We start from the raw sequence: 14,152 nt of genomic DNA on the forward strand, positions 1-14,152 counted from the left end.
GATGAAAAACTGAAGATTTAGACCAGACTTGCAAAGCTGGGTAACTAAGGACAGGCTCCTATTTCAGAGGGGCCAGACCATAAGAAGTGATGAGCACCAGCAGGACACTGATTTCAGCTTCAGGTGTTTGGAAAAATCACAAGTCCAACTAGAGGCACTGTAGAAGGTTGTGGCCATGCCTCCCTGTCGGTGTCGGAGGAAGGCATGCCCCCTTGCTACAGGCACCCACGTGTGAAAACTCTTGCCTCAGTTTACAGTTCTCAGACACAGCAGCTCTTCTTTTACCGAAAGCTCACACTTTCTCAGTGAAGACTGCTTGGAGCAGCATCCAGGTTTCTGGACCATTGCAGTGGGGCATCTACTAGCATTGTGTCTCCTCTCACTGCTGCATGGTGACCACAAGGTTCTTATTCAGGCCGAGGTTCCTCTGGCTTCTGAAAAGCCCCTCAGGCTCGTGGTCTGAATCAGATTCATGCATTACAATTCTCCTCCCTGCTGTCCGGTTCTCCTCATTTCTCTGGCCTCACCCTGCCTTCACTCCAAAGCAGCAACACGCAAAGATCTAGTTTGTTTGCAAGGCTTGGGGGGAAATCATTCAACTTCAAGAATAAGCTCTCATAAGTAAGGCTACGTTTTAGTCATGGGTATTTTTAGTAAAAGACATGGACAGGTCATGGGCAGTAAACAAAAATTCACGGCCCGTGACCTGTCCATGACTTTTACTATATACCCCTAACTAAAATTTGGACAGGGGTCCCCGCGTGCTCTGGGAGGGGTGGTGGTCCGGGGGTGCTACGGGTGCTGGGGGAAGTGGCCCAGGACCCTGCTGGTGCTGAGGGGGGAGGGTTGACAGGGGCTCCCTACCCAGCTCTGCATCTCCCTGCAGCTCCTAGGCGGCAGAGGGGCCTGGGGGCTCCGCACACGGCTCCCATCATAAGCCTCAGCTGTGCAGCTCCAATTGGCCGGGAACCACAACCAAAGGGAGCTGTGGGGGTGGGGCCTGTGGGCGCAGGCAGCACGTGCAGCCCCCTGGCCCCTCCTCCACCTAGGAGCTGCAGGGCCATGCCAGTGGGAGCCAGGGAGCCCCCCCATCCTGAGGTAAGTGCCCCCACACACTCCCCAACCCCCTGCCCCAGCCCTGAGTCCCCTCCCACACACCCAACCACTGCAGAAGTCACGGAGGTCACGGAAGGTCATGGAATCCATGACAGACTTGCAGCCTTACTCATAAACCCTTTAAGGAGCGCCTGGTGCGCAGTCAGCAGGCCACAGCCCTCTAGCACCCCAATCTGGAGCTCACGCACCCCCAGAGCTGCAGATTCCTTGGGAGGAATTAATTTATATTGGTCGCCATTAAGAGTCCATGATTAGCCAGTCACCATCCCCCCCAGGCTATGACTATTCGCAGACTAGGAGATAGCTGGGCTCTCTCAGACACTACTGGTCAGTGCCTGTGATAGTGGCCACTGAACTGACCAAAGCTACAGGGCCTGCAAAATAATCTGCTCCTCATCCATCCAGTTCCAATGGGCTCATTTGTAACTCGAAGCTGCACAAAGGCCGTGTCCAGTTTGAAGGTAAAAGGTTAGCCTCCTGAATCCCCTCAACAGGCAGCAACAGGAGACATGTGGTGCTGTGTTTCAAGAAGGGAAGTAACTTCTTGATGGCAGAGTTGTTGACGAGGAGCCAGTCCTGAGCACTCTGCCCTGCGCAGGAAGGGAAGCAGAGAAAGGTTCCTGGGACTGGATTCCTAGAGCAAGGCTCTTCTGTGGGCCAGCAGAACTTGGGAACACACTGGCGAGAGCACAGTCAGAGTGGGGACACCACTGCCCAACCTAAGAAGAAGCATCCGCGGGCTCTGAAGGGAGTTTCATCCAGAGCACCATGTCCTCAGAGAAGGGCTGCTGCCTGCAATAAGGGGCCTTGGGCAGCAGAGATTCACAGAACATCCCCTGGAAAACAGGCTGCTCCCGAGGAAACGGGAATCTGGCATACCCCTTCAGAGGCACAGGTGCAGCTCTTCTCCCCCTGACAGATGATGATTCCAAGGCAGAGCTTTGGGATTAAAGGCACCAGAGACACTAACAGGTTGCATTGACAGGGAACATCCTGCAACTTCTTGCTCTGCAGGTTGTAGAAAAGCCACACACTCAATGCAATTAGCAGGCCCCACAGCAAGATTAACTAAGATCAGGAAGGGGAAGTTATCACATACTAGAACAATTACATCTCTTTGCTTTCCTTAACAATCAAAATTAAGGCTTGTAGGCAGATGGGAGATGAAGCCTATGCAGCTTCAGATGTTCCAGTCGGTCTCTTTACTACCACCACAGGAAAAAACAAACAATGAGCAAAAGTTTACAAGTGGTTACCCAAGACAAAGCTGAGAAAATGGCATAACGGAGCAGAAAATTGGAGTCTCCAATCTCCTCCTCCGCAGCCCCTATCACTAAGCTAGCCTGGTGGGAGCCTGTCACCATCTGTGCCTGTCACACGAGCGGGAAGGATCCAGAAACACACTGTCACTTCAAAACACAAAGCTACCAACTCATTCATACAGCTATAATTGTGTACTTCAAAAGGAAAGAAACGCTTTCTTCCAGGCAGCTAGCCAGCCGGGCCCCATCCAGGAGTAGTATACAAATGACATCAGGGAACAGAACCAAACAGAGTCTAGGGAGGAAGGGCAAGGAAAGCTAAAAAAGACTCATACAGCACTTGAGATCTGTGAAATTGGAGCAAAATATACACAACCTAGAAACAATGTGGACTTCTCCTTCCTTTGCTTAACAATTACTGCTAAGGGCACAGACGGATGCTAGGGAAACAGCCATCTGAAGCACCAGCTGTAGTGTAAATGCAACCTGAGCTACAAGCAGATCTTGAAGGGCACAAGCTTGAATGGGAACCATCAATCCTAAAGTAGCCAAAGTTCTGAAGCGGCACAGTGGATCAAGATCCTTCTCCTTTCCCTTACCACAAAGCTAAGGGCAAGACAACCCTGCACAGGCAGCCTGCATTTCCAGAGAGCTCAGGAGACCTTACAAGTCAGCCTTCTTGGGCCTTGTCTAGTCTAGGACTGGAGGCATGATGTTTGCACAAATTAGGTAGGCTCCTGCATGGCTTTAACTGCATTATTTAGCATGTGTTAAAGGCACTGAGTGTTGTCGGCACTAGACTTTTTTAGTGCGTTAGTTAGCAAATATTAACATCACATTTTAAATCCTACTCTACACAAGACCTTAGATTGTGTTTGAACCCATCCCTGTCAGCCAGCACCCAGTCTGGTTAGCTGCATTTTATGAGTATCAGTGGAATTTTGTGTGCTATGTTTCTTATCTATTTAATTTCACATCACAGGTCTCAGTAGACTTCCTACTGGGTGTTCTGCAAACCTACAAAAATAATCCTGACATCAGGATGGTCATAACGAGCAGTTAAACCTCAGATGTTGAATATATAATCAGGACATTTTCAGAAGCAAACTAGGGAAATGTGGTCTAGATGAAATTACTATAAGGTGGGTACACAACTGGTTGAAAGACTGTACTCAAAGAATAGTTATCTATGATTTGCTGTCAAACTGGAAGGACATATCTAGTGGGGTCCTCGAGGGGGCCTCTCCTGGGTCTGGTACTATTCAATATTTTCATTAATGACTTGAATAATGGGGTGGAGAGCATGCTTATAAAATTTGCAGAGGACACCAAGCTAGGAGGGTTGGAAACTCTCTGGAGGGCACGATTAGAATTCAAAACAACCTTGACAAATTCGAGAATCGGTCTGAAATCAACAAGATGAAATTCAATAAACACAAATGCAAAGTACTTCGCTTAGGAAGAAACATCAAATCCACTACTTCAAAAATGGGGAATTAGTGGCTAGGTGGTAGTACTGTTGAAAAGAATCTGCGGTTATAGTGGATCACAAACTGAATATGAGTCAGCAAGGTGATGAAGCTGTGAAAAAGGCTAATATCATTCTGGGATATATTAACAGGAGTGTTGTATGTAAGACACAGGAGGTAATTGTCCTGCTCTACTCAAACACTGCTGAAACCTCAACTGAAGTTCTGGATGCCACATTTTAGGAAAGATGTGGACAAATTGGAGATAGTCCAGAGGAGAGCAACAGAAGCGATAAAATGTTTAGAAAACCTGACCCGTGAGGAAAGGTTAAAAAACTGGACATTTAGTCTTGAGAAGAGAAGTCGGGGGGGGGGGGGGGGGGGGGGAGACTGGTAACAGTCTTCAAATATGTTAAGGGCTGGTATAAAGAGGACTGTGATCAATTGTTCTCCATAGCCACTGAAGGCAGAACAAGAAATCATGGGCAGGAAGGGAGATTTAGGTTAGGTATTAGGGAAAACTTTCTAACTAAAAAGATAGTTAAGCTCCGGAACAGGCTTCCAAGGGAGACTGCGGACTCCCCATCACTGTCGATTTTTAAGAACAGGTTGGACAAAAACCTGTCAGGGATGGTGTAGGATTACTTGGTCCTACCTCAGCATGGAGGCGATGGACCAGAATGACCTCTTCAGATCCCTTCCAGCCCAAAATTTCTACGATTCTGATTATTTTGATGCGTTTCCAGGCCTTTATTATTGAACTAAATGTATTTAATGTGTGTAAGTGTATTTAATTCTATTTTTAGTTACTGTATATTACACATTTTCACTATAACTGAAGTCATTCTATTGTTGAGTGTTGATCTGTAATATCAGGAAGGTCAGAAGAGTGAGAAAAATAACAGCTTAAACCACTGGCTCTTACTGAGAAGTCAGACAGTGTCAAACAAAAGAAGCTGTTCTTTAGATATTTAGGTGCTAAAAAGGGGTCTGGGAAATCTCCTTAACCGGAGAGCCTTAACTGGAGAACTGTTTTCATGCTTGTAAATCTCAAAAATGGTTACATGGATTTTTAACTACTTTAAAAAAATCACCCTGGGCTGATGATAAACCTGAGACATTTTACCTGAGTCTTTTTTTATTTTTCCAAAAAGTTGCAAGATGTTTGAAAACGTTGGGGCCAATCATTAAAGTGTCTCTTCAAATAGAACCTCACTACCGCAACGCTGTCATTACCATGCAACTTTGCCTTTATGATTAAAGACTGGGTTAGTGCATTTAGTTCTTTGGTGCAGTTACTTGTACTTACCTGGGGAAAACACTCTGCAACTCCTCAGCCTGAGACTGCACCCCGCATCGCTCTGAGAAATAGTACTTAAAACACATGCAGTACATGCACATGGGCAAAGTTCATTGCCTTCAGTGGCATCATGCCTGCTGCGTCTGCCAGTGGTATAGGTGGCATACGATGTATCTCCCACACATTATACACAACACACAATGTTCTATTGCTGAGTACATTCCAAGAGGCTACTTTGGGATTTGAAATGATTCTCTCTCAAAATGAACTAAATCCCTTATAATCTTCCACTCTGTGCAAATAAAGCAGAACCCTCCAGCCCTAGCTGAGAGTGAAGTATACATTCCTCTCTCTGCTTTTGCATTTCAATACATGCAGCATATACAGGATTTAGTGGGAAGCAGATGCAGAGGGAAATAGAAGCTTAGCATCCATATGCAATTATTAGAGACTATAAACAGTCCTTTGCTCATAATGTGAAGTGCCTTTTCTACATGGCACTAAGCAGAGTTAAGAATTGCAGAGGGTGACAAGCCAGGTCTCTAGATGGGGCCTTGGAATCTGAAAACACCATCTGCTTTGCAAAGGTTGACAGTCAGAGCCTGGTTAAACTCCACATCTCCTTGTTATGAAGGGCTTGATAACTTGCGACTTGCCCTCAGTCCATTACCTTCTGCTTACTAACGCTCAGAGCACAGCCTATCTCCCTGCAGAGCACTCCAGCAGCTGGGCTATGTTATATGCTGTCTCTGTCTCACTCGGCATTAGATAATACAGTAAGGAGAGCCTTCCATCTCAATCACTGAAACGCAAACAACAATTTCTGTTGTTTCAGCAAAGAGGCCAACACTGACATTCTGGCTCAGAAACACACATTCAGATACATTTTTGGCTGTCAGTGTGGTTATTTTGATGAGGTTTTGTTTTACATGTGGCTTAGATGAAAGACAATTAAGACTTCACATTTAATTGGTACTGGATGCATTTTAAATAGCATTAATGGACTTTCTCAACAAGAACTACACATTTTGATTTCTCAAAGTAACAACCCTGACAGAGAGAAGGACAGAGAGGTACAGCTGAAGGACCAGCTGATACGTGAGACCCTACGTTTCTCAAAGTAACAACTGGCAGAGAGGAGGGCAGAGCTTACAGCTGAAGGACCAGCTGATACGTGAGATCCTACGTTTAGACGCTAGAAAGGCTGTTTCAAAGTCAAGCGTGGAGGGGCTGAGTCAGCACTACTGACAAAGTTACATTTAGGCTTAAATCCAACTCAAGAAAAACATTTCTGCTGCACTGAAACCCCTCACAGTTCAACAGAAGAATGTCTGGAATCATGTGATGAAAGTATCACTAAATATAAAGCTGCTATAAGATTAAGAACGGTACTGAGAAGAACTTTCTAATCCAAACTTGCCTCATGGGGTTTTGAGCTGGCAAAATGGCGAGAGCATTAAGAACCTAAGTGAGTTTGTGTCAGGTCTGCAGAAGAGAGAGCAAGCGCGCGAACACATGCCAATGGTGCATGGGGTCCTTCAGGGCCGAGGCTAACGAGCCACAGTTAAAAGTTTTGCTTGCAGAGAATTGGTAAACCTGTCTCTTTGCAACATTTCTGTGCCAAGAGGGTTGTTTCATGGCTCTGACAAACAGCATCAGAATGTCTCTAAGGCACAGGCAAGTAAGAAGCAATGTCGTTCCATTTCAGACCTGAGGTCTCCCCCCCAAGCCTACAGGGGATCACTCTGCCCCACTGCATGTGTCACACTGGATGAGAGGGGATGCCCCCCAGTCCCCAACTGCCAACAGAGCCCAAGGCATATGCTCCCCCTGCTCATGTCCAGCAGAGCCCACAGCCGCACACCCACCAGAACCACAGAAGCACTTCCACCCCAGTAGCTGGCAGAGCCCAGGGTGCATGCCCCAAATCCCAGCAGAGCCCTGGGCGCATGCGCCACACTCTGGTCCAGCAGAGCCCAGAACATGCCTCTCCTGCCCTGTTGTCTGCCAGCAGAACCCAGAGAGCAGTTCTCATGCCCACCCGCAGAAAAGACATCTCCCAGCACCTGCCAGAAACATGGGGAACGTAATTAGCTCTTTGCTAAATTTATTTGCATTTGTATTTTGCTAAATCCCTTATACAAGATCAGACTCAAAGCATCATCCTTTCCAACCCTCCTGGCCATCAGATCCCCTGTCATACTAACAGAAATGTTATCAATGCTCAGTACTGGCTCTTTAAAGGTCAACACCCCAAAGGGGTTCTTGCATCATAAACCCATTTAGCCTTACACATTTGCCATAATTTGAGTAAAGAAAAAGGAAACTCGACGCACTAATTAGAAAGCTGGGGCTGTTGTGTTTTCTCCAGTTCACCTTATCTTCTTTATTCAGCTCTTGAAGACTCAGCTATTAAAGGAAATTAAGTAATTCATCAAGCCCATTTCAATTACCTGCCACGGATAACATCAGAGTACAATTAGCATCTACAAATGAACCAAGTGCCAACTGCCAGGCAGAAACAGAAGCTAATTTACAGTGCAGGGCTGCCTGCTAGAACTGCACTTCTGGGGGCTGCCAGCATCTCATCATCCCAACAGCCTCTCTCTGTCCTTCCCACGCCCCAGCCACACCTGGCCTGCTGAAGGGAATTACAGCCAGGATACCTTCGCCTAGGACAGGAAAGTCCACAATGTCGAAAGTCACAGCGAAGGCAGCAAGAACTATCTGTGCTCTCTGAATTCCCACCTTGGGACCAGGGAAAGGGAGAAGCAGTAGAGCAGCATTCCCTCTAAACCAGGGGTGGGCAAACTATGGTCCAGGGGCGCATGCGGCTCTTCAGACACTTTATCCAGCCCTTGAGCACCCACCGGGGAGCGGGGTCGGGGGCTTGCCCCGCTCTGTTGCTCCAGTCGCGGAGCGGGGTCGGGGGCTTGCACCGCCCCGTGTGTACCGTGGCTCCATGCAGATCCTAGAAGTAGCGGCGTGTCCCCACCCCACCCCCAGCTCCTGTACATAGGGGAAGCCAAGGGGCTCCGCACGTTGCCCCCGCCGTGCCCATTGGCCGGGAATCACGGCCAATGGGAGCTGCAGGGGCAGTGCCTGGAGATGGGGCAGCATGCAGAGTTGCCTGACCGCGCCTCCGCATAGGAGCCAGAAGGGGGACATGCCCCTGCTTCTGGGAGCTGCTTGAGGTAAGCGCCGCCCAGAGCCTTCCCCCCTCCTGCGCCCCAACCCTCCCGCCCCAACCCTGATCCCCCACCTGCCATCTGAACCCCTTGGTCCCAGCCCAAAGCACCCTCCTGAACCCCAAACCCGCATTCCCAGAGCCCGCACCCCCAGCTGGAGCCCTCACCCCCCCTCCCATACCCCAACCCTGTGCCCCAGCCTGGAGCCCCTTCCTGCACACTGACCTCCTCATTTCTGGACCCACCACAGAGTCCGCACCCCCAGCCGGAGCCCTCACCCCCTCCCACACCCCAATTCCCAATTTCGTGAACATTCATGGCCCGCCATACAATTTCCATACCCAGATGTGGCCCTTGGGCCAAAAAGTTTGCCCACCCCTGCTCTAAATCCTGCTTCTAGCGGTAACTGTAGGACATTAATGTCTCCTCCCCCCAGGGGCAATCATCTTCCAAAACTTATTGGGTTCTGCGCTTGCTCTGAAAATCAGCTCTGCCGGGATTTAGACAATGCATGCTTTGGGTTACCGAGAAGGACGTGAGGAGTTGCATTCTGCAAGGTTAACGAGCAGAGCCACCCTTTGGTCCATGAAACATCCCCACCCTCACACTTGAGTGCTCAGCTGGGCCCGATGTCCTGCATGGGTCCCAAACCTATGACAAGATGGCAAATCATGATGCCCTCATCCCCACTGGACATTATAATGCTGCTGCACCTGCTTTGCCCCTAAAACCTTCTCTTGGCTCAGCTTTGCAGCCCCCCAAACTCATCTTCTTCCCATTTCACTCCCTGCTCTGCAATTGCCTCATGCTTCTCACTCTGCCACTGGGACACATTAAAGGGCTGGCCCAGGGGCATATTGCTCTGACACTTTGAACCTGCAAAGTGCCCACTTGCTGCTGGTATGAAGGCAGGGCTGCTGGGACAGTTTGTACAGTGGGGGAGCTGAGAGCCATTGAACCAAACTGTAAACCCTGGATATGATGGAAACCTCTTCAAGCCAGGGGGTGCGGCAGCCCCCCCAGCTCCTGCACCTATGGACGAAGGGGACTGAGATGAGGAGCTGGCCTAGTGGAAGCAGGGGATTTGAGAAGGTGACACAGAGCGAAGTTCCCGGCAGTAGACCACGGGGTTAGGCATTGTTACACTATTCCCCACATAGCCTGGGGCACTTACCTAGATTGGAAGAGGCTCTGCCCTCAGCGGCTCGGTCCTGCAGGCTCTCAGCAATGCCCAGCTGTTCTTCATGGTACTGCTTGGCCCTCTCCAGGTCTTGCATACACCTGGCAGCATGGCCCAGGCCAGCATAGGCCCGCATCTCAATGGCTTTCTCGGCCAGCTCCTGGGCCAGCTCCAGCACATAATTGTGGTAGGACATGGCCTTGTCGAAGTTCCTCCGGTAGTGGTAGGCGCTGCCCAGGTTGCTATAGGCTCGCGCCTCCTCCCGCTTGTTCCCCAGCTCCTTGGCAATCTTCAGGTGCTGCTCGTGGCACTGCACCGCGTTCTCAAAGTCCCCCATAGCAATGTACACTGCCCCCATGTTCCCCAGCTCGCGGGCCTCCGAGAGCTCGTCTTTGGATTGCTTCGCAAGGAGGACACACTGCTTGTGACTAGCCAGTGCATTGGGGTAATCGCCAATGGCTGTATACACATGGCCCAGGCTGCTCAGAGCTGAGGAAGCTGCCTGTAAGACAAGAGAGAGAGGGTGAGAGTGAGAGCCTGTGGAAACAGAGTCAGGTCAAAGGGACACACAACATTCACCTGTTAGCCTCTAACAAACTCTTCCAGGGAGACTCCAGCTCTGCTTCCTGGAGGGTCCAGTGGAAACCTGGCTATCTGCACATGCAACACGATACTCAGGAGAAAAATCCCCAGCTGCCAAACGGGTCATGGGCTGTTTGTGGCAATGAGGGGCTGCAGGGAGGGCACCCACGGGCTGGCAGGGAAAACCGGACTGGGATTCTCTGATTGAGGGATAATTCCTTCCCATCCCCTGAGAGACATAGTGGGGAAACCCCTGGCACTGCAAAGCCCAGGGACTTTGGGGTAATACAGAATGTGGGATCTGCAGGAACTTGGCAATATCAGGATCCACGAGGTGAGACGAGGCTGTGTGAGCTGCCTGAGAGAGCTCGGTTCCCACTCTGAAGGCAGCTGTATCTCAGCCCATCTCTCACTACTACTTTAACACCTACAGTCATGCCAGTTATCACAGCAAAGTCCTGTCCACAGGGATCTTGGGCAGACAGATATGTAAAGGCATTTCTCTGCAGAGTAACGACTAATGAATCGCTTGCTTCTGTGCCACTTCCTGCACAATGAGCTCCCTTCCAACAGCAGCAGAGGTCTCAGGCTCTGAATAAGGAGCCTAAGAGAATGGTCTGTGAAACTGCAGCAGCATGCAGCTCAGACTGACCATGTTCACACTGCAGAGCTTCCCAATCCCTCTGCTTACTGAGCCTGCAGAGATTCCTGCGCTAGATTCATGGCGTCTGCTTCGGTAGATAGTCCTTAAAACATCTGCAGTGGGAATGCTGACCCATGCACAGGGAGCGACCAGACAGGGATACTGCACAGCTAAGCCAGCATGCTCAGGATCCCCAAGCCACTCATGCTGTTTAGGGCAGAGATGTCACTCTCTTTGCTGCACTTTGGAGCTATGGCATTTGCTAATGGATCCCCAATGGTGGCCAAAGTTAGCAGGACAGCTTAGCTAAAGTGCAAGAGTTGGGCTTTCCCATACAGTGTGCAAGAAATACGTTTGTTCCAGAACAATCAACCTAGGAAATAGGTCTAGATGCCAAGGAAGGCCATGTGCCTGACTCAGCACTACTGAGCATACATGTATATTCATCCTGGTGCCTGTGCCATCCCCAAACCCTCTGGGCGCAGGAGAGCAGTACCCTGCAGCTGCTATTTCTTTAGAGAAGCGTGTAAACTGTCCCCCATACCCCAAACTCCAAGTCCAGGTTTAACGATACCATACAAATAAACAGTGATCAGCCTCTGCCCACCATTGAAAGCATCAATTTCCACCCACCCACCCCTCTTGCTCCTTGAAAGCCCTGGGAGCAGAGGGGCTTTGCAGCTCGCCCCAAAAGTCAGCTGACTCGTGCTTCGTTGGAGCAACAGGGGAAGCGAGTTCCAGAGTTAAGTGTTCAGTATGGAGACACCCTGAGACTGGCAGCTCTAGTACTCAGCCCAGCTCAATTCCCAGAGCATGAGCAAGGGAGACAAGTGTCTCCTGGACCAAACTGTTCAAGTGGTTGTAGATTAAACCCTGTCCCTTGAATTGCACTGAGCAGCTGCTGCATCAGTGAAGGCCCGAAGGACGACAGCAAGAGCCCAGAGGATGGACTCACCCCAAGCGAGGTTAGGAGGAAAACCCTGATTCTTACATGTCCAAGGAGCATCATGGCGCCGAGTGCGTGCTGGGCTCTGTCCCCAGCCGCCCTGGAAACCTCTCCCACTCACCCCGCCAGCAGAGGCTGTTAGAACCTGCCATCCTCTCCCCATGGAAGCCATGTCTCCCCCAGCAGATACAGGCCTTTGCAAAGGCAGTTCCCTACCAGCCTGGGTGCCACTTGTCCTTGATCTACTGAGATCTTCCTTATTGTTCTCTCCAACTAGGGCCCTACCTCCAGCTTGGACACATTCCGCAGGCGAGAGGGTTCAATTTCAGTCCCTGCCAGGCCATTAACCCCTTCCTGGGCACCCCCATCACATGCACCCAGCTGTGAACACACAGCAGAGGAGGCTTCCTCTCGAACAGGAAATCTGGTTCAAATCCCCTCATCAAGAGCTGCACTAGACTGTTACTACTAGCTACAGTCTCACATCAGCAACTCATCTTTCAGGGCTTTCAACAACCGAGGCCAGAGGAGCCTTCCTAATGATTATTTTTATTAAAATTATATCACATGTGGAAGAATAATGCAGTGGCAGGAAGATCTACGGGCCAGAGCGAAGGGTAGATAGTGCAGACGATAAATTACTTCCATGCTTAGCAACATTAATGGACTAATGTTTCCAAATCAAGGATTTGTAAATGTGCTGTGCTGATGCAAATTAACAGATTAAAAAAGAAACCAGTTTTTCTGATACAAGAATCTGAGGCAACAGATTAGCTATTAAACACAATTTATAGGTCATAAGATATGAACGCTGGCCAGAAAACACTACCTCGGCCAGCTCCATAAATAGCAAAGCTGCATTTGCTTTCCCTGAGGGATCCTTGTAGGCAGCTTAATTATATCATAAAAACTGCCAGAATTTACAGTGACTTCATTTTTTTCACTTGATGCTATAGATGAACCTCATTCAGCACAACAGGCAGCAAATATCTGAGACCAGCAGAGTTGCAGCTGATGTTAAAAACGTTATGATTTCCCTGGCAAGGCTGATGCACACTCCTGGGATAGGAAGTCAGATGATGAAACCTTCCCCCTTTCCTCGGGGTCTCTGAAGTGCTCCTGTTAAGAGTCCTGAGGATTCCCCTTCCACCTCTCCTGAGTCTTAGCCTTGGGTCTGATCCGCTAGCCAAGGAGAAAAGTATGGATGGGAATTCCTGCAGTCCAACACTAGGGGCACAGCTGAGGCAGGCCTTGGTACAGGTGCTGCCATCTAGGGTTCAATGCTCTCGATTCACGCTGTAAGGGAGGGAAAGTGACGTTGCTTTACTGCTGTAACTTGCCCCAGAATGGAAAGGGTAGCAGCTAGCAGCAATTCCCCTAACCTGCTCTTATTCACACCTCCGATACTGTGGAGGTAAGGAGACTGAATGAGCTGGCCTGGGCTGGAAGTTACACTTGGCCGTGGGACATGTTGCTTCACCCTCTCCAGCTAGTGTGCACCAGAACGAGTCTAAAAGACATGCTTTGGCAGGGGGTTTGGGGCCTGACTGCACTCCTTCAAAAGTGGGTTCAAAAAGCGTTTACACTGTGCAGCAGGGAAGGCTGTTGAAAAAGGGAGAGACCATTTCTGTTGGGATCAGAAGGCTGGTGGGCTGCACCAATGCCCAGGCAGGACTGCTGGACGGACATGTTCTGCACAATGATAGGGCTTCTCTTCAGACATGAAGGCACCTGTCTCATGTGCAGAGTGAGTCTTGATAAAAAGGCAGTTACAATATTTGCTCAGAAAAATATTTTTTTATGGGGCACCCCACAGAACATTCCCGCACTGGCTCCTGGCCCCATCTCTAACTTCTCCCCATGCTGGAAAGTTTTAGGCCATTACCAACAGTTTGTCATCCAGCTAGCTGAACATAAGATGAAAGGTCTCAGCAGAATATTAGGAGTACTTGTGGCACCTTAGAGACTAACAAATTTATTAGAGCATAAGCTTTCGTGGACTACAGCCCACTTCTTCGGATGCATATAGAACGGAACATATATTGAAGTGATAATCAAGGACTGGGAATGGCTGAGCCATTACAAACATTGATTCTATCTCCCCTTGTAAGTATGCTCACACTTCTTATCAAACTGTCTGTACTGGGCATCTTGATTATCACTTCAAAAGTTTTTTTTCTCTTAATTAATTGGCCTCTCAGAGTTGGTAAGACAACTCCCACCTGTTTATGCTCTCTGTATGTGTGTATATATATCTCCTCAATATATGTTCCATTCTATATGCATCCGAAGAAGTGGGCTGTAGTCCACGAAAGCTTATGCTCTAATAAATTTGTTAGTCTCTAAGGTGCCACAAGTACTCCTGTTCTTCTTTTTGCGGATACAGACTAACACGGCTGCTACTCTGAAAGCAGAATATTAATGCATCTGGGAATGGACTTGGATTTGTTGGGAATGGAAGCCCAT

The 14,152-nt window shown here is 49.1% G+C and overlaps 1 protein-coding gene across 4 annotated transcripts in view; it reads right to left on the minus strand.

The window, feature by feature from the left end:
- TTC28 (tetratricopeptide repeat domain 28) overlaps positions 1–14,152 on the minus strand; it is a 430,868-nt gene that overhangs the window by 87,672 nt on the left and 329,044 nt on the right. For all 4 annotated transcript variants that reach the window (XM_054006401.1, XM_054006400.1, XM_054006402.1 and 1 more), the window contains one exon: positions 9,510–10,017. In XM_054006401.1, coding sequence (XP_053862376.1) covers positions 9,510–10,017 — 508 coding nt within the window. The remainder of the gene's footprint in view (positions 1–9,509; positions 10,018–14,152) is intronic.

Source organism: Malaclemys terrapin, chromosome 16 (genome assembly GCF_027887155.1).
Source record: "Malaclemys terrapin pileata isolate rMalTer1 chromosome 16, rMalTer1.hap1, whole genome shotgun sequence".
Lineage (NCBI taxonomy): Eukaryota > Metazoa > Chordata > Testudines > Emydidae > Malaclemys > Malaclemys terrapin.